We start from the raw sequence: 24,104 nt of genomic DNA, 5'->3' as shown, positions 1-24,104 counted from the left end.
GCGGGAAAGATTTTGCGGCTGCGCGGTGTGTCGGTATTTCAATTGAATTATTTAAGTTCATCCTTCATGCAACTGTTTTAGCAGTGTTACTGTTACTGCAAATAATATATATTATGGTAATATTGTCTTTGTGGCCATTCATATTTATTAACAATAACAATCATACGGAAACTCATACAGTTGGTCAAATGCACGCACATACGTTACTCATTGTCATTTGACTTATGATTGCTGTTTCTTAGTATTTCCTGGTATTTCTTGGTATTTCATTTTCATATCTGTCAATAGTCAAACCTAGAAGATTCTAAACAGAGCAAGCATTTTTACATTTTAATTTCTAATTGATATGATTATACACCACGACTACGACGGTTGACTCAACCTCAAAATTTGTACTATAAAATAGTAAAGATCCATATTTGCAGTTTCTAATCTAGCAATTTATTTTGATGACATGTGTTCCCTATATTTTAATTTTTATATGTGGTAAAGGAAAGAATCACCAGGGTGTAGCTCGTCTAGATACATGAAAGTAATTGTAGACTCTGTTATTCCCTTCACTAGACCCCATACCAGGCGATATGCTCCCTTTGTTCTATGACGGTTATCTGTGTCATCTGAACAATTGAAGTTTGTTTCAAGGGACCCTTCACATATTACGTAATCACTTTTTGGCCAATTTTTAATCCCCCTCCGTAATCATGTTTGACACATAGCTATTGTGTCAAAAGTACACTAGCATAGTCATTTAGAAACCCCCTCCCCCTCAGTGATTACGTGATATGTGAACGACCCCTAAGGATTAACGGGTGATACTCGTAAAATATTTGTTTCAAATACCTTACAAGACATATTTATGGCGGCCTAATTTGCGACGACCGAAATTTTGGCGGTCCGAAAATATGGCGAAATTGAACAAAAACCGTCAAATTTCGGACGTCACAGCAAAATAAGGGTATTTTTCATCATTTTTTGTGACAGTAAGCAGTAAGGAAATTTCTGAAATTCGGTAAAATCTTGTAGGTTTACAACCTACCAGGACGCGCGCCGAGTTGGACTCGTCGACGGTCCAATATATGGAACAGATAGAAGTAAAATCATGTTCAAACTTAGTCTGTATTAAGACTGTAAGACTTTCATGTTAGCACATACATGTATTTTAATGCAAATTGAAACTGTATTGCTTGACATTTAATTCGTCATTGGTGTGGTAATAATTTGTCCCAAGATGCCAGAATTTATTTATTTATTTTACTTGATATTACTTTTTAGAAACAAAATAAAGCAGTGAAGGCACAGTCATTGAAATAAGCTAAAAGATAATGCGACGGATTCTATTACGACGACCGAAATTTTGGCGGTCCGAAAATATGGCGAAATTTTCGGAAAACCGCCACATTTCGTACGTTATAAATATGTCTTGTAAGGTATTCAATATTCAAATATTCAAGACCGTCAACGAGTCCAACTCGGCGCGCGTCTTAGTAGGTTATAAACCCACAACCTAAGGATGAAACTCAGATAGATAAATGTAATCGTTATTTCTTCTGGATTAAGATCCAAAAATTGGTATCAACAAATTCTATGAGTATGAGGGCTAGTTAACAAATGAGTGTTTGGGAAATTCAAGTTTAGTGGTACCATGTTCCATCATGTTTATATCCTGCACTTACCCTGGGAAACATTTAGAATGATGCAAGACAAACTGTTAGCGAAATCAGATTTAACTGAGCTTGACGGTGAAGTAAATCTTGAGTGGACAAATAGTCTGAATTTATTGGACTCATTTCTGAAATAACGAATTTAGTTGTATGGATTGTCAACCCTCGAAGCTGTCCACTGAATTTTACTTAAAAACGTTAAACGCAGGCGCAGACTGACTCTTGCATTTCAATAAAAATCGATCCCCTAAATCGTTACTTAAAACAGCGTCAAGGGTAGAATTTTAAGAAGTAAAAATGTCGAAATCTTCCTCAGACTTTAATTTGACGACTTCACAAGTGATAGTGTCGCAGTTGAAAGGAATATTGCATTTCGACGTGTCATTGCTATGTAGTATTTTTCTCGGCGTATCTCAATATCTTATTCTTAACCATATTTATCAAAATCAATATTTTATTTCAAAATGACAAATGAAGTATTAAGAATAGAAAACAGATTTAATGCAGCCTGAATCACACTATCGAATTTGTCAGTTTTACATTTACAATTCATCTACCAGCTTGTATATTAGTCATCTGATATACCTGTGAGTGAATTCAACACTATTAGGAATAATACTTTAACTCACCTAAACTGGTATCCTATGAAATGAATCATAAGCCAATAATCTCTCGGCTTCTCTTCTTCTTTACCCCCTCCATTTTCAAGTGATTTAAACTTACCATGGAGATGATTGAGGGCATCGTAGTACAAATCATACTTTAACACTATGTACTGTTTAGCTATGGAATCTACGGCAAATGATCTGATGGAGAATGCCAGGCGTGGCAGTTGATATACCAAGTCGTCTATATGAATCTCCAGTGCTTCAATATCAGAGGTACGTGTCACCACAAGATATGGTAAGTGAAGTGTCCGGGATTTGAAGATAGCCTGTCCCGGACCTAATGATCGCCGCTTAGATGACGGCATGCTAGCTACAAATACAATGAAAACGCATCAATTATGAAACTTGTTACTTGAATTGGAACGAGCATGGCAGTTAAAATTTATCAAGTCGCAGTGTGATCTAAGCGAGGTCATCGCAACACTGTGACACTGACATATTATCTGATATTATCACTTACTTTCTTAACATCTAATAAATTATCATCACATCTAATAAATTTAAATAACACAATGTATATTCATGTCAGCTCTAAAAGTAAAATCTATCTTCTCCACAGGTCTCAGATCACACCTCCTGTTTCGAATCCGCCAGGGTAACCAGGGTAACCAGGGTAACCAGGGTAACCAGGGTAACCAGGGTTACCAGGGTTACCAGGGTTACCAGGGTTACCAGGGTTACCAGTGTAACCAGGGTTACCAGGGTTACCAGGGTTACCAGGGTTACCAGGGTAACCATGGTTACAATCTCTACCCATGAAAGGAAGGTATGTTGATCAGATTGCTGAGCTCGTTAAGCTGGTTAGCTTCCTCGAACATGCAGGCGAACCCTATAACTGTTCCTGAGAGGCAGGTGCACCACTCCCCCTGGTTCTGTTCCCATCTCTCCTGGTGGACACGTGTCAACCCTGAACAGTTAACAGGTAAGTCTTCAGCTATATTCAGCTATATTCAGCTATGTTCAGCTATGTTCAGCTATGTTAAGCTATATTTAGCTATGTTCAGCTATGTTCAGCTATATTCAGTGACACTGTCCTGTCTCACGGTATTCTATTACAGTTGGTTGATGGTTCATCGGGAAATCATTGCATTGGAGGTATTCGCCAAAATGCCGACTAATTATTAACATAGAAACGTAGTGTCCAATATAAAATTCCATGCCTATTTTTTGTTGATCGTCGAAATGTTGCCTTATTTTTACATCACATTCTTTATCAATGAACTATTATACTATGTATGAAAAGTAGTAACCAAAGCTACAAAACAATTGTTCCCAGATGTTTTCAATTGAACGGAGGTCAAAACATAAAAATTAGATAAAGACATTAAATATGTACAAGTCTATCTCTGATCTAAATGCGATGTTTGATCGCATTCTTCTCCTGAACCCTGTCTACTCTCTACTCCTTGGTTTTGTTCAACTCGTCCATTAGTCTGTTTCTTTCAACACTTATTACTTGATCAGGTTTAATATTTAATGCTAAGATAACAATCTGTTTTCGCTCTTATGAGTGGGTCGATCATATAATTGATGTTTTAGGACAAAGTGAGAGTCACCACTCAGTTAAAAAAAAACTGAGTCTCCACTCTCACTTTTTCCAAAACATCAATTAAAGATAAAATACTTGTAAATACAGTTAGTTATAGCAGTATATAATAACCAGTATGTAACTGACCGCTAAATTCACACCAGCATTGAGTCTCTGAACAAGTTGTCCCGTGGTCGGTGCAGGTGCAGGTGTTGCAGTCGTCCTCCCACATTTCACCAATGAACTTAGTCTGGCCGTGATACTCGCATGTGTCCGGGCACTGGTAGTGGGTGGTGAAATATTAAATAAAAGTTCTAAACAAGGGATAGTAAAAAACAAATAAATAAATGTCAAAAATTCACTGTAGTTTCTGCCAATGTAAGAGAGATTTAATTTATATTTGGTGCTGTCCGGAAATCCAGAGATGGAAATACAGAAATAGAACTGTTTGAAAAATGCAAGAAAAATGAGAATGCCTGAAAAATGAAGACTTAAAGCTGCAGATATAGAAAACGGAGTTCTCTAGGTATTTAGTGTATGCTAGTCAAGCTCTAGTCACGTAGCACGAACGGCAGGGCGTACCGTATGTAGAAAGGAAACGAGTAAATTAAAAAGGATAATTAAATAAATGGAAAAGTAATACAAAGTGAACGTCAACAGATAAAAACTTCCAAGTGTTCGCTCCAAACAATTGACGTGACTAATAGATCACTCGACGTGTCTAATCACAAAAGATAGTGCTCAGTCAGACTGGCTATCGTCAATTAGAATCCCTTAAAATGATTAAGGGGCAACTAAGAAGTGAGCTCTCCACTTCCGGCTCTCCCGGTATACTCTCAAAACACGTCACGCCACACTGCGTGACGGCACAACGCATCTGCTTGCACCACGTGACTTGCAGTCTCGCCAATGAGCACTCCACTAGCAGTCACCCTGTGTCCGCGAGGACCAACCACAGGTCTGGCTGTTAGTCAGGTGCAAAGTGTTACATTTTATTAATTTTTGCATAACAAGTTGTATCGGTGTTGTATTGGTGTTGTATTGGTGCTGTAATGGTGTTATTTACTTCAAACCTGCTACAAATATGATTAATATAATGTAATTATTAGATTTCGTTTCTGGAAATCAAATATTCAAAAACGTTCCGCAGTGTTACCCCGCTGGCCCCAAGATGCCCGGAAGCCGAGATGTTGAGACCAATAGAAAAAGAGCCAAAGCAAAATAAAAAAGGCTTTAGGTTTAATCCGGTCTAATCAAGTGCTTCGGACACAACAATACACTTGATGCACAATAATACACTTGATGCAAGTTGCAAAGTTAACAATAGTAGTAATATGTTGATTGTTGAGGATTATCAAATGTTGGAGTAGTTCGCTGTTTATTAGTCTCATGATGAAATACTGATAGTTGGATAATATCCGGTTGAAAGAGACAAGGACAAATGAAACAGGAAGTTAGGAATGTATGCAAATTTTCGGCGTCAACGCCATCTTTAGGCTCAAATTATTTGTTATAATATAGTAGTGTTGAAAGTATTTAAATCTATTAAGGTTGTAATACTTTCAACACTACTATATACCTAATATCAGTTGATTGTTGATGTCGTTGAAGGAGAGTTGATAATCTTGAAGGTATTACCCTCTTAGTTGAGAAATAGCTGGGCATTGTCATAGAAAATGCGAGACGGTCTTGTCTTAATGATCACACATCGTCTAGGTTTAAAAAAAGGGCGGATGTCAAATTTCACTATGGCTTAGAAAATAGGTCTTATAGAGGTCTATAACATTCCGAAAAGTTTGAAGCTCTATCGTGCTTAGCTTTTCAAACTTTCAAAGGGCGAATGCTATTTTCGAGATCTCAAAAAAATCCGAATGTTATACAATATGTTATACATACAATGTAACACATTCGCCCTACAACATTTCAGAAAATGGGTTGCATAAAAGGGCCAATGTTAACCTTTAGGGGCCATTATCTCGAAACATTTTCTAACATTCGCCCTTTTAAAAAACCACGACGACATAGGACAGGCACTGGTGCTAGATTTGCAGATGGTATGAAGGTGTCTAGCCCACAGTGTCTAGCTCACAGTAACTCAAGCTGCAGTTCTGTATTTCTGTCTGTTTTTAATGAGTGTAGTGTCAAGGTTTTTTTTATGATGGTTTCATGTTTTCTACTTGGTGTGATCTTGCGGTGTGTCTAGGTCGTCGAGCACAAGGAGATAGCCTGTATAGAGGAGCAGCTATCAGTCCATATGAATATAATGATGTGGTTGTTGGTATAAGTTCAGAGCTATTTACAAGCTTCCCATATTGCTGTGAGTCCTGTCTGATAGACAATGAAATAAGCAAGAAGCTTAAAAGATTGTTCGTCTAGTGATATAGCGTTATTGTTGTCAGACGTCAGTGTTGATGATATTACCTGCCTCACTTCTTGAGTCTGTACTTGACCCATCTGTGATTGTCCCATTGGGGATACTGTCGATGTGAGTCTCTGTATTCAGTGGTATTTATGTGTTACGCTCCCGCATCGTGTTGGTTTTGATAGGTCTCTCTGTTCAATCCTTGTTAAGGCATTGGATTGGAGAAGCTGGTCCTAGACGAAATGTGAATCCCCGCCCCTCCCTCCCTCCCCCCAGTAGAAATTCCGATACTTAAGTACTTATGATAGCGTGAACTGTGAAGCTATTGATTTGTAACACACAAAGGGTGCACTCTGCAGCTGCTATATATTTCTTACCCTATTGAAAGCGTAGTGAGCCACAGAAAATGCAAATATAGAGCAGATTCTCTGCAAGCTGCATACCCTTTACTCATTTATAATATCTGCACAAATTTGTTTGCAGACCAAATTTTTATAATGTCCTAAAGAATTTCGGGCCTTCTTTTTTGCCGTCTCCCTGGGAGCGTTTTGTATCCCCATAAATTTGGACAGGATAATACAAAAATCAGACGTTATAAAAAACAAATATCTAGTCTGCGGGAAAATATCCCCTCCCCAGTCTCCACTAAGGTGCCCCTCCCGGCAGCCCGGCAAAACGCAGGTAGCCGGGGTGGCCGTTATGCCACTGCCTTTATAATATTTGCACCCCCTTTATCTATACTAATAATCCTAAAATGTGTGTCTGTCTGTCTGTCTGTGGATAATTTCCGAACGGTTTAATCAAGAAAACAGTAAGAGTTATGGGACTGGTTTTTCCGGTATAGTTTCGACAAAACTCTGACCAAGCCAAATTATTAAGGTTTTTTAAATCGGCCGGTGGTAAGTTGTTTAATTGATGGTTTTGTACTACAAATATGATATTAAAATGACTCACTTTTTCCCCTCTCTCACACACTCTCTCACTCACTCTTTCTCCCCATTTACAGCTCCCCTAATTAGCTAATTACTGCTTTGTACATAATTGGGTAATTTGGCAGTGGAGCCTATTACTATTGGATACGTATTACGTGAATCGTGATGGGCACTCAGAATTATATTTATGCGGTTTCAACTGAGCGAGTTTATACTTTTGAATAATTTTAACTTTTGCAATTCAACTACGATAGTGAAGTCCCGGCCGTAGGCACGGGTTACACTAGTTCTTTTATAATATCTTTACCCCCTCGAATATTTCTGCATCCGTTTGTTGAATTTAGTTGCTCCAACTCCCTTAACTTCAGTAGATGTATTTACAGTAGATGTGTATTTCAGTAGATGTGTTTACTGTAAGTGTAAGTGCATACCCTATACACTGTATACTGAATAATATGACTATACTGACAATACATTCACCACATATCATGAATGTTCATTGATTCCGCAGATAAACCGGATCACTGTATTATAGTACAGTGTTAAAGGCCCTGTTATTACCAGTAGATATACACTAAACAGTGTATACCAGTTACATATACCAGTTATATATACCGCTAGTATAATAGTGTTATGTTTTATACTGACTCTAGTCTGAGTTACCGAGTAACGACAGGCAATGTTAAACATGTGCCAGATGTTCATCTGAACTAACAGTATATGGCCCTGTCATCACGATAGTCACGGATTAGCAATTGTAGGCAGTCACGAGTTCATGCATTGATACTGTGACTTTAATGCGGCTATACTGCGCCCTGCGGAGCGCGGCACTAATAGTATTAGTAATACGTATATACAGCGGCTATAGTGCGGAAATATCTAGGCAATACAGCTGAACTGATTGGGCTATACTACAGAGTGCGGATATACAGCGGTACTAATGCGGATATACCGGGGAAATGAGTAGGCTATAATGGAGAACTATACATTAGAATATACAGTATTCCTAGTTATGCGACTCAAGACACCGACCACAATGATCATGCAAATTATCTTAAGGCCGGTTATAAAGCTAGCGAAAAGTTTGATTATGATATTGGACCGCTAAATAAATAAATTACGACCATGAGCACAGCGAGGATCCCTAAACATATTTCAAAAGTATGACCACTTCTATAACTTTCTGCCTTGACAATATTAACAGCCACGTTATCTCCAATTAGCACATGTACGGTATTTGGTGCTGATCCCACCCTTTTGACTTTTTAATGACTTCCCTAGACTTAGACCCACGGGCCACGGCCACCTTCACTTTCTAGTGTCTGAGCAGTCCCATGAAGAATAGCAAGAGATCTTACAAGATGAGGTGATAATATAACGTCTGTTAACACATCCTGGCCTCAAAGTCCTGGAATTATCAGGCCACGGAGCTCTTCATTCGGCGAAAAGACACTAGTTTCGTGTGCTCGGATAATGATTTACTTTCGGTGAAAGAGACGAGAGCATGTGACTTATCACGTGGGATTGCACGTGGGCTCTTCAAAATATGTGCAAATGTCACGTGGGCTCATAGGACTCGGAATATTATTGTTATGATCTCTGGAATAAAGGAACATTTTCTGGATAAAGCGAAAGCTTGAATAGCCGCACCCTGCTTTTAACATTGAATCACCGATGATATAGAATGAGAAATTTAACAAACCAAAACCTAACCCAAAGCCATGATAGCAAAAATTTCAAATCCCAATGCTCCAGATAAACTCGCTGATAGGCAGAAAGTCAAGCGGTTAAAAGCCCTTTCTGCCTGCAGCTTTATATGATATTAGTAGATAATAAGTACCGGTAGCTTTCACAATGTTTTTACACATTTTTCGTAGTATTTGCACCAATTCTAAAAGCAATTATAACCTAACCGAAGAAATAATGGGAAATGAAACTTATATATATATCGATCCTAAATTGCTGAGTATAACATCTGCTTTCCAGTCATCTGCTTTATTTCTAGCTAGCTGCTTTCTAGTTATCTGGAGAGCCTCAACATGTAAAACTTCGAAATTCTATCTTTTCCCAAGAAGTGCCTTCCGAGAAGGCTGCACAATTGTATTACTTGGAATGCTTATAATTACCACTGAAACAGAAGCTAGCTTGCAACAAACTCAATTAACAGTACTCTCAAGCTATAACCAGATAATATACTAAAACCAGCTAACCCAAAACCATCTGTGTGTCTGCATATCTCAAGAACAATCATCCTCATGCATAATACTGAGTACGCACAAATGTACAATCATCTCTCATCACAGCTGTCATTGGTATTATATATAACAACAGACCAACAACACGCTACTCACAGCTGCACAGTACAATCGTGACTCACCACGCATACATGTACTGTAATTACACATCATGATAACATGCAGCGTACAGCCATGAAATACGTGACTAGCTGCTCGAGGAATGAAACTTGTACTTGTGGTAAATTATAGTTGATCACGTGCACAGAACTCCCGTCACGCGCGCGCCGCACAACACACGATGCACCGCCATGCCTCATCAAGCCTTGGAATAGTCAATTAAGAGGAAGATACCCCAAATTCGGCGAAGTAGTGCTCAATTTGGGAGAATTGTAACCATTTTCACCTGGAGCACTGTACAGTGGGAGATGGCCGACGGAGTGAAAGAGCCAGCAGCTATAGCTATTGTTAGCCGCTCCACAACTCTCAGAGAGTTGCTCAATTTCTCGGAATCACAGAGCTGTTTACCGGGAAAGCATGTTATATAAATGCAGGTGGTCTGATCCAGTGGAACACATCTTGCTCTTGTTGGTTCAGATCAGGTACTTTTCTGTCTGCTTGGTGATCCTGGATTATATTTGCCTCCTTTCCGGCCCCTTTTCAGGCTCAGAATGCTTATTAAGTCTTACGATGACGTAATATAGCTTTGTACCGTAGTGGCATTATTGCATAGTACATTTACAACATTCTTACTGTACAAGAAGCGTTAAGCTTCTCAGACCTCAGTTTTGGCTTATGCTTTTTGAATGGATATTCTTCGGCCATGATAAGTTCGGCAGACAATTATTTACCATATTTCTTAACATGCTACATAATTCAACGTATGTTTAATTTTATATGCGCATACTTTACTGCATATCAATTACATTGCCGGCATTTCAATTGATGATATTATAGTAGTTAACACATAATATTTACAATTCTAACTGCAGAAATACGCTCATATTTAAATCAACATGCCATCTTTCTGCTTCCTAGATTGGGGGCCGATAAAATTCTATAAATAGAATTATTGTCGGCCCCTAACCTTATTGCATATTATGTGACATAAATTATGAAATATTTCGGCTTATATATCTAATGTGATTTATATCGCCATTTGTCGATGTAATTAATATTTTAACTAAGTTCGAACTGCCTACCACGTTACCGCTGTGAAGTGTAAGCTTAATAGCTTTATATAGCAAGATACAGTGCTCTCTCTCTCTCTCTCTCTCTCTCTCTCTCTCTCTCTCTCTCTCTCTCTCTCTCTCTCTCTCTCTCTCTCTCTCTCTCTCTCTCTCTCTCTCTCTCTCTCTCTCTCTCTCTCTCTCTCTCTCTCTCTCTCTCTCTCTCTCTCTCTCTCTCTCTCTCTCTCTCTCTCTCTCTCTCTCTCTCTCTCTCTCTCTCTCTCTCTCTCTCTCTCTCTCTCTCTCTCTCTCTCTCTCTCTCTCTCTCTCTCTCTCTCTCTCTCTCTCTCTCTCTCTCTCTCTCTCTCTCTCTCTCTCTCTCTCTCTCTCTCTCTCTCTCTCTCTCTCTCTCTCTCTCTCTCTCTCTCTCTCTCTCTCTCTCTCTCTCTCTCTCTCTCTCTCTCTCTCTCTCTCTCTCTCTCTCTCTCTCTCTCTCTCTCTCTCTCTCTCTCTCTCTCTCTCTCTCTCTCTCTCTCTCTCTCTCTCTTATAGCTGGTGTATAACGCATCTGCAGTACACTATGTACAGGAACTTGGTATCTTGCAGGTAGACAGTATTGTTTAGACCATATGTAGAGAACAAATTATAAGTGTTGTAGAGCGATCAGGGGGTCTAGTCAGTATACATAGTGAGTACATTCACATGTGTTATTAGGTGATGAGCTTGCACGTCACATTACATATAAAGTGTGTACTAATTGTGTATTGCAATCTTCTGCAACATATCAGAGGGGAGGGATCTTAAAAAGATGATTTATTAACGCAATGAGAATAGGTACTCACGGATTTCTCGAGACAGATAATGGTGCTGTTGTAACACGTACACTCATTACAAACGTTCCACCAGGTTTGGTGATGTCTGTAGGTCTGACCGTGGAATGAGCAGTCCTCGCACCCTTTACATACCAGACCGTTCTCTGAAATGTTACCATGGTGTTACTATAGTGATATCAAAATGTTTCATGTTACCAAATCAGGACACTTTGTTCTATGTTCATACCCCCAGTATTTACATGAGGCTATCCCGTTATCACCACGTCCCAACAGAATCCCCGATGTGTTAGTTTAGTTTACTCAGTATTAAGTCTAGATTAACGTTTAAGCGATAGTTATATTCGCTCTATATAACAGTGCTGTATATAATAATAATACCAGACGGTACACTCTCAATACAATACGCTTCGCAGCACTTCTTGGAAATAGAAATAGACACTATACAAAACATGACCAGAGAGTCAAGCGGTGCAGGCTTGTTGCACTTTCCAAGAAACAACTATATGGTCAATAATCAAGCTGTGCCGTTTCAAAGAATCAACACCAGCGCTACAAGTTATATCATGCATTGACACGAATACACACCGAATACACACCGAATACCCTGTAAGCTATTATTAAGATATTACTAAGAAGGTTGCCGCGCTTCGGTATATATTATATGGGTTCATGATTCATAATTCATATACCTAGTCTCGTGCAGGAGGAACCTAAAACACATGTAATGATCGTAAAAAAATTTCGAAATTATCAATGATACAAGTTTTATTAACCCCAATCTTATTATAGCTATTCGCTAAACGACAAACGACAATCCAAAATGGACAGATATTGCCAACAATGCAGACAACACCTGGGATCAAGAAGCCAACTCGAGGACCACATCCGTCAGAAACACTCTAAGTAAGCTGATTATCCTAATTATTATCCTATTCCTAATTATGTTATTTGAGTATTATGTTTGAAAGTTTATTAGTTTATTGTAATGCCGTAAAATATCACCAGTGCAGTGACAATCAAATCTCTCAACACTTTGGCGTGTTTACCGTCAAACCATTCTTTCATTACCGAATACTGGTGTTTTAGTTTGTACCATTATGTTACCACTTATATTAACACAAATAACTTTTCAGCCAGGGATCATTCGGTGGCCGATCAAGTGACAAAAGCAGTGATTTCGTTCAATACTGCGCTAAACTGGGATACTCCAGAGATATGGCCAACCGAGCTCTTAGACAACTAGGTAAGAACGTTCAACACTTTTAACTGTTAACCCATTAGGGACGATAGGGTCGTTTACGACCCACCTTTTCTAGAGGCTATAGAGGACAAACCATAATACTAAACGCAACGAATCTTTCGCACATATGCTCAAAATTTATTGGGCTACATTATTGACTTTCCAGTCGAGACCCAATTAATTACTAACAACTAAATAATTAGGCTAATTAGTCGTCATAATTGGAAAATATTTCACTTTACTTCTTGCCTTGATTGGGACATTAAAACTTTATGTAGGCTTATTTTGTTGAGGACAAAGTAGTTGCGGGCAACGATTTCCTTGAGACATATGAAAAGCCCGTGATAATCAGATGTTCACAAACAGAGCTAGACGCTGTTTACTAACTGCGGTCGCATACGACCCACTCGTCCGGGTCGCAAACGACCCATCACGGTTTTTCGGCTTTAACTTCTGAAACAAAGACGTTAGGATAAAATAAAAACTGTAGCATAAGTTAAAAACATATGGTCAATACTGTGTAACTCTAACCTTTTAAAAATAAAGAATTTGGGTCATTAACGACCCACTCGGCTCACTTGCTTATTACTACATATGTCCATGTAACTTCTTGAATTCAGCCTAAAGCATGACATCATAAGTTCAAAATCGCCTCTCAGCAAGTGATAATCATCATAAACTGCGAAAAATCGGTTAAATGGGTCATTAGCGACCCACTAGGACCACAAAATTGATTAATTAAATATAATGTTGTCAAACTTTTACAAATATTAGTATAAAAACATGTTATATCTTGGTCATTACTCCTGTACGTTGATTTAACTTTTAAAATCGATCAACTGGGTCAATAACGACCCACTCGGAAGTTGAACCACCTCATCAATTATTATCAGTATCATGCTGTTCCACCATCAAGAAAGACACTCGTAGGTCTTAATTCCACGCAAACCACGGGTGGCTGACTACTAGCCCTTCTGAGATCCAGGGCCAACTGAAGGGCCGTCATCACTCATCAAAGAGCTGCGAGAATAACACTACTGCATATGCCTGGAGTTGCGTCCTGACTATAATACTATGGTGCGTGGAAATCTGTACCGAAAGGACCGTGGCCGTGCCGCAAAAGAAAAGGAATCGGCCCTCGTTCCTAACTTGCTAGGTAATAGCCATGCTGTTGTTGTTGCTTATTAGATTCTGTTACCTTTTTCGTCAATTTCGAATCTTGGTAAACGACCTGCTACAACCCACCGCTTGAGACCCAGGGTCCCACGGTGATCAGATCATGTCACTCAAGAAAAATCCCCTGAACGAAGTATACGAGATATCATGTAACCTTGGGTAAATACTGAAAGACGAGTGGTCAAATTGCATATTCTAATCCAACATGCCAATATGTTTTTTTCATTCCTAGAAAGTACGAGAATAACTAAACAACTGCTGCATTCAGATGGCTACATCTACGGCTCTGTGAAGAGGGACAAGGAAAAAGCCCCCCCCCACCCCCCATTTGGCTGGCGGTGCTGCAACCTGCAATCTCTCAGACAACTACCTCGTTTTGGGTAACAAACCCCGCAACAACGAGGCAGCTTTCAAAACGAAAACAAGTATTACGTAATCGGCCGAGAGGGAGGGGAGTTTCCAAATGATTAAGCTTGTGTAATTTTGACATAATAGCTATGTGTGGGGGGGGGGGCGTAAAAATTGTCCAATAAGTGATTACGTAATATATGAACGGCCCCTAAAAAGTAAAGAAAGGGAGCTGCGAAGAGAGTAGATGCAGCCATCTGAAATCTGAATCCAGCAGGTGTATAGTTCTTCTTGGACGTTCTAGGAATCGGGAAAAGATAGGCATGTTGTTTGCTGTCTCATGACATTACGGTCGTGTACTAACAGCTGATAAACTCACCTACCTATCAATCCAATTCTGCCCATTATTCGTCAGTCATTGGGTGACGTGATCTGCAGATTACCGTGAGACTCCAGATCTCAGAAGGGCTAGTAGTCAGCCACCCATGGTTTGCGTGGAATTAAGACCTACGAGTGTCTTTCTTGATGGTAGAACAACATGATACTGATAATTAATGTCGTGGTTCAACTTCCGAGTGGGTCGTTATTGACCCAGTTGATCGATTTTAAAATTTAAATCAACGTACAGGAGTAATGACCAAGATATAACATGTTTTTATACTAATATTTGTAAAAGTTTGACAACATTATATTTAATTAATCAATTTTGTGGTCTTAGTGGGTCGCTAATGACCCATTTAACCGATTTTTCGCAGTTTATGATGATTATCACTTGCTGAGAGGCGATTTTGAACTTATGATGTCATGCTTTAGGCTGAATTCAAGAAGTTACATGGACATATGTAGTAATAAGCAAGTGAGCCGAGTGGGTCGTTAATGACCCAAATTCTTTATTTTTAAAAAGTTACAGTCACACAGTATTGACCATATGTTTTTAACTTATGCTTTTTATTTTATTTTATCCTAACGTCTTTGTTTCAGAAGTTAAAGCCGAAAAACCGTGATGGGTCGTTTGCGACCCGGACGAGTGGGTCGTATGCGACCATAGCTGTATCTTTTAAAGTAAACGAGATACAGATTAGCTTTTTTGGATATCTCATTTTTGCTGTAAAGTGACCTAGTGTGTTAAACGGCATCAAAATCGGCAAACTTTAAAACTCGTCGTCCCTAATGGGTTAATCAGTCTTGCCATTATACTATTATACAGCTAGTATGATCGCTTAAGCTTATTAGTAATAATAATATTACTACTCAACTATTTTACATGTCTTGTACTGTATAAATTGTATAGTGCAGAACTTATCACTTTGTGTAATTTCAAGACATGAGAACTTTGTCACCCATAGTAATAACAGTAACATCGTATTAACACCTCCTCTTCTCCCAGGACCCAGTGCCTCCACAAACGACTTGCTCGAAGTAGTCCTGAAGACGATGAATGCCCAGAAACACGAATACTTCAAACGAGGAAACGGATTCGGTGGACTAGAACTAAACAAGAGATTCTGAAGATAAGGACGAGAAGATGCCGTGAGAAGCCGGCAAGATTACCAGATAGACGGATAAGAAGATAAAGATAAGAAGACCCAACTTGACAGTGAAGTGAGCAAGAAAGGTTTGGTACCTCGCGGGCCCAGCTGAAAATGTGATGTCATTTTCATGCTAACGGCCCCAGATGTATGACAATTTATCATTTGTCGGAGCAGCTTGTTTATTATGTGAGGCCGGAGAGAAACTGTAATTTATTCGGCCGAAATGTTTATTTTTACAGATATTATTCGATCCTGTGCTCAGGAAAGATTGTGACCAATGAAGCCATAATTAGTGCGACAGGAAGAGTTGTAATGTGACTTTAGCTCTTCAAGTACTCTGGTTATTTTGATCCCACTCTGTTCAATTAATCGCAGTAATTAGAGAGTACCATTACATTTCTTCATGATGCGTTAATTATGGCCCACACCACATCTGTGAAGACAGTACTATCTTAATTTCTTGAGACACTAGTGTGTTTCGAGCTGATATTTCAAATTCCATGTATTGGAATTATTCATTTGTTGAATTATTGTTCACCCAGGAGTCGGGCTAACCGTAAAGGTACATCCAAAATTTTACTCTTTTATACGAAAACAGGTTCTGTGTTTTAAGGCATTTTGATCTCAACTTTTTTACAAAGACCTCTCTTAAATACACTCTGGATACACAGAAAAACTTTCTAGTTATACGGACAATGTTAATACATTGTTCACTTTATGACTATATGGTGATCATATACGTTATCTAAAACTTTTTCTTTATTTATGACATACTGATGAACCAATGCAAATGATGTTGTTTTTTTGCCATATAAATTAATTGGCTCTTGCATAATGCATAAAGTCAACAGTTTGTTTTCAAAATCTCTTTCAAAATTTTTCTATCGTTCATCAGTTGTCATGTTTCTGTCGTGGAGCAATAATTTCTTTATTATTGAGCTTGATAAATCTGGTGAAATTTCGCTAAAATTTATTTATTTAATATTAAAGGTTGTGGAAATTTGCTATTTGATCGTAATTTAAAATATGGCATATTTGTTAACGCATGAAGTAAGTATATAGTTGGAAATATTTGACATGATATTTGTTCATTACAAGACATGGATTTTGTTCAATGAAATTTAGCATTTCATATTGTGTGATTTGTGCGGTTAAATGTTCCTATTTGGTTTTTGATCACGTATTACATCACGTGTTCTGATTCGTTGATGTTACTTTCACTCGTGAAGGTTAGCGTTAAAACAATGCATATTCAACATATGGCTCACGTTTTAAATAGTACGAAATGTAATTTCCGTTTTTTTCAAGTTCTCATAATGCCTTGAAATGAAAGTATTTGTTTTGGCACTTACTTCACGAGAATTATAATTCGTTTTATTTGATACGATTAACATTTTCTTAGATTGAATATTTTTTAGATAATATTTTAGAACTATAGAAATACATATTATAGATATGTATGAGGTGATTTTATTTTTAAAACCTAGTTATCCGTGTGTATTATTTTGTCGGTCAATCAGGAGCAAATAAATGAAAAAACTAGACATGATTAAAATAAACCTTGTAACAAAATAAAAAGAGGAAGTGCATTAAAAATAACTCCATGAATTTGGATATCATAAATAAATATATGCCTGGCCATTATCAAAATTTAACTTGATACAAATTTCAATCATAAATTCGTTTAAACGACAAACTGAACATCTGCAGGCACAGTTGTCAGTTACCGCTAATTTAACTCGGTGTCTAATCGTTATTATTTATTAATCAAATTGAACTGAACAACCAGGTCTTGTGGCCACTAAGATTCAACTTTTGATAAGGTGAACCCCATACTGTCCTTGTCCCTGTCCAATTTTGCTAAAACTGATTAGTAGTATGTAGAAACTTTATTAAAAATATATTTTTTGTGCAAAAAATCTTCTAGCCGGATAAAATCCTCGAAATGTGACATGGGTATCGGGAATCTTGCATTGGGAAATGGGAGTTGTATAGTGTACACGAGACCTCGATATTATAATCAAGACTCGAGATGTGGCTCGAGATGTGCGCTCCTACTAAATCGCTCACCCGAATTTTAAGAAAATTCTTGAGACATGTATATGATCTAAAGTAAATGAAATTGATCTAAATAGGTGTATTTTTGGACGCTGATTCCGAATCACCCCCCATGACGTAGGGTAATAATGCTTCCCTGGAGAGTTATGGGCAAAAAACCGTTTTGGTCACATGACAGGCTAGTAAAACATGAATTCGATTGTTTAGGGCTCGGGTTAGCGTTAGGGACTAGGGTTGTGGTAAGGCCAAGGGTTATGGCTAGCTTCGGGGTTATGGTTAGGGTTAGGGTTGGGATTAGGGTTTATGTAAAACCGTTGTGTACGGCTGCAAAGCCATAAAAACCAAAGTCACGTGAAATTTTTGGGCGAGCGAATTATAGTAAAAGCCCGAGATGTGACTGATCTGGTATTGGATACGAAAACCTGATACATTAATTTATATTGTCACAATTCGAAACCTTTACCAAAAAGACATTTTAGTTCAAACCTGACCAGTATCAAAAAGTCGTATTCAAAAACTTGAAAGATTTTCCCCAATCAATTTTATAATTTCCGATCTCGAGCACCTATTATTACATATTATACCCTGCGATCCGAACCTAAGGACCCGGTATGTAACCTAGTTAGTACTAGTAGTTATCCGACATCAGATCGCGAGACCTGCAATCATGATCATGCCCCAAAGTCAGACTTGATACTGCAAGGACCGGCCATCATGTTATGCCTGAGTACACGAAATTAGATTTTTAAGAAATTTCCGGTTAATATATTCCGGACAAACATGTTTTAAACTGGACTGAAACCAAAACCAGATATTGAAGCCGGTATTTCCAACCGAAAAAAGGACCTGTGCCTGGTCGATTTTCAATCATATCTATTGTTGAGTATTGGGGTTCAGTTTTACAGTTACACACACAAATCACACAAATCACACCTCGTGCGCTCCGTCATGTTTTTCAAATTGAAGATAAGACCCGGTCCGCGGGTCCGCACTCCAGAAGCACCTATAATAATAAAGGTCAGAGGTACAGGTTTTAGTTGAGTCCTGAGACAATACAAAGATATAATTTCAGCGTTTTTGAGTTTGAGTGAGCGTTAGGTCACTTGTCCAGTAAGCACATACAGTGTTCGCTGTCCAGTTCCACAGACATGTGATTTGACCAAATAACGCGCTCGACGCCTCCGCAGTGAACAGTTTTCCCATGAGAACGGAATTTAGCAATGCTTAATCTTATTTCTTAATCGATGATCATGCAAGAACATAAGTTTTTGATGATGTTGATCGATATTCTTACTTAACATGAAGAAGTTCCAATTTCAAGTATTATGATTGGACGTTGTTTCTGAGTATGGGCAGTATTTATGAAATTCTGGGAAATTGGCTGTGTTATTGCTCAATGTTTTTATATGAGCTCCGATAAAAGATAAAGCTATAGACAAATTCCAGGTCATGCTAATTTCCCAGAAATTAGATAGATACTTCGAAGAAACTATCTATTTATACTACAATATATATATACGTTGAAACCTGAGCTTTTGGCGACACCGGATATTGAGTAGCTCATGCTTTGTGTGGTGATCAATATGAATAATACATCTATACTATATTTTAAGATTGACCAGATCCTCCCGGCAACGGCATAAAAACACAAAAAATAGATAAAAATGTGACCTAAGACCTTTCGCATGAACCAATTTCAACTTGCAAATGGAGTTGAAAACTAGTGATTTTTAGCAGCTATAATAGATTTTTTCTATCCACCTTTTTGTAATAAAATAAAAGTGGTAGGTTACGAATGATTATTGATGCAGAAAAGAGGGATTTTGGAGATCGTGGTAAGTGGGTCTAAATATGTTGTCATTCGAACACTGAACAGGGGAATAGTTCATGCATTCATTTACACTGTCATAGTCACTCACTAAATATTGAATGCAGTGATACTGTCAACTTGTCAAGCTGCAAGCAAGTCCCACTCCTAAAAGAAACATTCGATATTGCAAGATTAAATTTATCAGCAAATCACCAAAGGACATTGCTCACATGACGTTGCTACGCAATAAATCTGAGGATTCTTATGCAGGAATCTGTCCTACACGATGAGCTGTCAAGCTATGGAATGCATTCTCAACAACTACTCAGAGTTCTAGATACTGTTGAGAGACCGGGATTTGATAAAGGATAGCGAGCAGATAATTAAAGCCATTGATTTAAAGTCCAGCCGTAATAAATTCCGGTTATACTTGTCTGGCTGCAAGCTAAGTGCCACTATAATGTAATAATGAAACAAATGGAGTATGGACTGAGTACAGACACTGCAGGATCCCGAATTATCTGCACTTGATCAAACAACATCGCTATGATTTCCGTAATTTGAAAACCCTCCAAAAATATATAGGAGTAATATGTCCTTTACACTCTTTTTAAAATTAAGGCGGGAATTAGGACGAACACCGATGCAACATTAAGACAACAATAAAACAACATTAAGACAACATTAACGCAACCAACACCAATAAGACAACAAACGATAAGACAACATTTAGACAACATTAAGACAACATTAAGGCAACATTGAAGCAACAAATTCGTTTAAGACATCAGTAACAAACTTAGTAAGGCAACAAATTATGTATAACACTATTTCTTCGAATATATTAATTTACTTTGTCACATTATATTTTACTTCATCAACTGAGTTAGAGTAATACGAAATTGTGACTAAAACTCTGAAAATTAAATAATCATTATGCTGGCAAGCATTACCGTTGCCCTTATATTCACAACACTATTTACCCCCTATACTATTATATCCCCTTTATTGTTTTCCAGGCATTAAGACTCATCGAAAGTAGTTCAGCAGGTATATTTAAGTAAAAAACATTCTAATTCAATGTTAAAGATGACAGGAATAAGAAATAGTTATGTGGAGGTTTTTAAGAAATTTGTGCAAAATACGCGCCAGCATGTTATACGAAATTAGGTAAAAAACCCAAAATCGCCATATTCAGGTGCCTTAAAAACCATGTTAAAATTGAGTTAGAGATCTGAAAGTGAAACTTTGCAGGGCGTCTAGACCTCGTCCAAATCGACTGTAAAAAAAGTTTCATGTTTCAGGAGTATCGGGAAATGAGTTTTCTGGAACCCCTGTTTTACAACAGATTGTCGTGAAGGATATATATATATATAATATATAATAATATATAATATGTATGTATGTATAAACGCTTTGGCAGTCAATTGTAGCCTACATTTAAGTGTCCGTAGATTCAAAAGTATAAACGATACAGTCATTTCGAACCACAGGTTTTCTGGTTTTAAAGATAATTGTTTATACATTAGTTTACATTATATCGAAAAATAATTTATCGTCATCATCATCACTTGATGACGTCATCAATTTAAGTGTTTTTAAAACTTGATTTTTGACAAAATAACAACTTTTCAAATCAATTTTACACCATTAAAAAGTAATTGTATTCAAAATCTGAGGACATTTTCACCTTAGATGATTGTTCAAGCATTCTGAAAATCTACCGGAAAAGTTTCCTACCTTACTCCTTCATAAAGATATTCGCTATTGAAGTTAGTGCTTTTTTGAAGAATAATTTTATAAAAACACAAAAGTTGTGAATTAGTATTCTCTGGTGTTGGGCTATCTCTTGGGTTGTGGAGCTCAATTTTGCTTCCTAAAAGTCTAAATTGTGTTATAGGCTAATTTTAAAGTTAAAAATCAAAAAGTTGCACACGTGGGGACACGCCCAAATTGATTTAAAATAGCTAAAATCACTGAAAATTGTTATTTTCACGATTTTTATCAACTTTGGAGTCCCGTTGTGATTCAAGTTATTTTTGAAATCTTCTGAAACTTTGCGTGCTTGTCAAACTATATATTAAATACCACTATACAAAAATTTACGGTGATTAAATATTGTATACGCACGCAACGTCCGCTCAAAGTTTGCACGTGCGAAAGGCGAGAATTTTGCTCATTCGTGATTTCGAATATATTCTGCTTTCCCACGATATTTAAATGGCACTATATATGAATTAAATGCCAACTTGAATGAGTAAAAGTGCCATATTCAGTCTTTTATCGATAGATATACCTACCTAAACACAAGAAAATGTTTTCAAAGGTAAAATTTCGAAATCGTTGAAATTACCTCCTTATAGTTATTCATGAAGTTTTAACTGTGTAAATTATACTGACATTATAATCAAAAAGAGATGATATTTGACCAAAACCCATAATCATGTGTAGAGTGAACCGCTGCCAGTGTCTCTCTTTTCCAAACAAAAGGAAATGATATTAATTTGAGGAACCGTCCGCAAATGCAAATTGATACCGAGAATGAAATCGGTCGCTCGCTTTTCCCATTCAATAAGCTTTATTACAATTCGTAAGCCGTGAATGAATGGGAAAAGCGAGCGACCGATTTCATTCTCGGTATCAATTTGCATTTGCGGACGGTTCCTCAAATTAATATCATTTCCTTTTGTTTGGAAAAGAGAGACACTGGCAGCGGTTCACTCTACCCATGATTATGGGTTTTGGTCAAATTAGGTATCATTAATCATTATTTATCAGGTAATACAAATTTACAGAGCAATAAATTAATCAAATATTCTTCTGAATAGGGCTGGGATATCTTGGTTGAAGGCTTTCCTCACGGAGGCGTCCTCTCTTGTCAGTCCGTATCGCTTACACCACATAAATTCTGACAGAGCTACAGTCATGGCTGCTGAATCCGTTCGGGTACGACCGGTTCCTCTTCTCATGTGGTTCTTTGCGTGGAACCACATCCCTTCGCAGCTGTGAACACCAGTGACCGGGTCCACAACTCCTCGACTATGGTTGACAACTTGATGAGGAAACCCGTGGTGTTGCAGGGCGTTATAACCTTTCCACTTGTCGGTGAGAATAGTTGTACCCGGTAGAACGTGCTCCTTGAAGAAAGAGGCATTTGTCGATCGCACTTCTACAGAAAAAGGTGCATTACAGAAGCAGCACTCGTGGACAGACAATCCTTTGAGAGCTCGTTCCTGCAGCTACGTAAAGTAACGCTCCAAACCCTATACCCAGCGGCGAAAGATATTTGTAACAGAAAACATAGAGACTTAACACGCCTCTATGCTCAAGGAAACGCCTTGAAGCCTAAAACTCGTTTTTAAGATATTTGTTTTATTCTATATTCTATATATGACTGCTTGTCAAGTCACGTAATAGTCACGTAGTAGTCAATTTGTAGTCAGTTTAATAATCTATTAGAAGGGAACCATCTCATTTGTTATACAGTCCAGATAATCTACGCAAGAAATCCTTGATTTTTTTTGAGGCCGAGGGAAGCCAACCAAATTCCCTTAGAGGAGCAATAAAGGTTATAGATTTATATATTATGTACTATAGTGTAACCCGGCCTTCGGCCGGGATTTCACTGCCGCAGGGTAGGAGTAATTACCCGCTGAGTCAAAACCCGCATTAGGTGACCCAATAGTTTCTTAAACAATAATCTCATAATCAGTTATTTGTTGTGGATAATTAAGTCATTATTAGCCATAACCCTTAAACAGCGAAGAGCACTCCATCTGGAGTGCCCCTCCAATGTTTTGCCATTTGTGTTCCACATGTAGTAGCAATACCGGTTATACGCCAGCTATCTATCGGCAAGAACACTACCTGTCGCCTGGACTATCTGTTTTTTGCAAAAATTACAAACAAATATAGTTATGGTTAATTATTAGTTAAAAAAAGGACAAAAATTGCATTAAATATGTCTAGCGGAGAGCCGTCCAGCTGGACGACTAGGTATATGTTACTTTAAAGTGATCTGATTGGTAAGTAAACACCACGTGGACAGCAAATCACATGTCATGTCACGAAGCGCTTTGCAATCCAATCGGAGGAGCTTCAAATAACTCAATTATTGAGTTGCGCCTTTGAGCGAATGCTTGCTAGTATATAAACCAATGAGAGCGCCGGATTCTCTCTTGTGACTGATATTAACGAATCACGAAACCGGATCAAAATATTCGTTAATTTGTAGATGATTTATAAATTAGATTTATGCAGTTTCTTCCTGTATTTGACTTCCTATGAAGAAGCCCCGTTACTGTGAATGTTATATCGACCGCACTCCTTCAGTGTGATTCGTAATTTGTATTCATAGCTGGCATAATTTCGGCAGATGCTTTCATTTGATGTCGTTTTTTTGCAAATTTTCGAACAACAAAAATATTCTAAGATTTGAAACATAGTGCAATCAATTTGAAATACATTTTCTGTTTCAGAGTTGCGGCGCTGCACTTACATTCTCCTTTACACTTATAGACAAGGAAGTTGGTATTCAAGTGAATTAGTACAGC

At 37.9% G+C, this 24,104-nt stretch overlaps 1 protein-coding gene across 1 annotated transcript in view; it reads right to left on the bottom strand.

The window, feature by feature from the left end:
- Positions 1–2,665: 2,665 nt before the first annotated feature.
- The window catches only part of LOC134817119 (kielin/chordin-like protein), a 36,583-nt gene continuing 15,144 nt past the window's right edge, over positions 2,666–24,104 (bottom strand). The window contains exons 3-5 of the mRNA XM_063826229.1: positions 11,397–11,530; positions 4,005–4,137; positions 2,666–3,236 (exon numbers count right to left, since the gene is read on the bottom strand). Coding sequence (XP_063682299.1) covers positions 3,079–3,236; positions 4,005–4,137; positions 11,397–11,530 — 425 coding nt within the window. The 3' untranslated portion in view covers positions 2,666–3,078. The remainder of the gene's footprint in view (positions 3,237–4,004; positions 4,138–11,396; positions 11,531–24,104) is intronic.

Source organism: Bolinopsis microptera, chromosome 6 (assembly GCF_026151205.1).
Source record: "Bolinopsis microptera isolate Bmic1 chromosome 6, MBARI_Bmic_1.0, whole genome shotgun sequence".
Lineage (NCBI taxonomy): Eukaryota > Metazoa > Ctenophora > Tentaculata > Lobata > Bolinopsidae > Bolinopsis > Bolinopsis microptera.
Note: the sequence above shows the minus strand (reverse complement) of the source record. Positions and strands in the feature narration are given on the sequence as shown.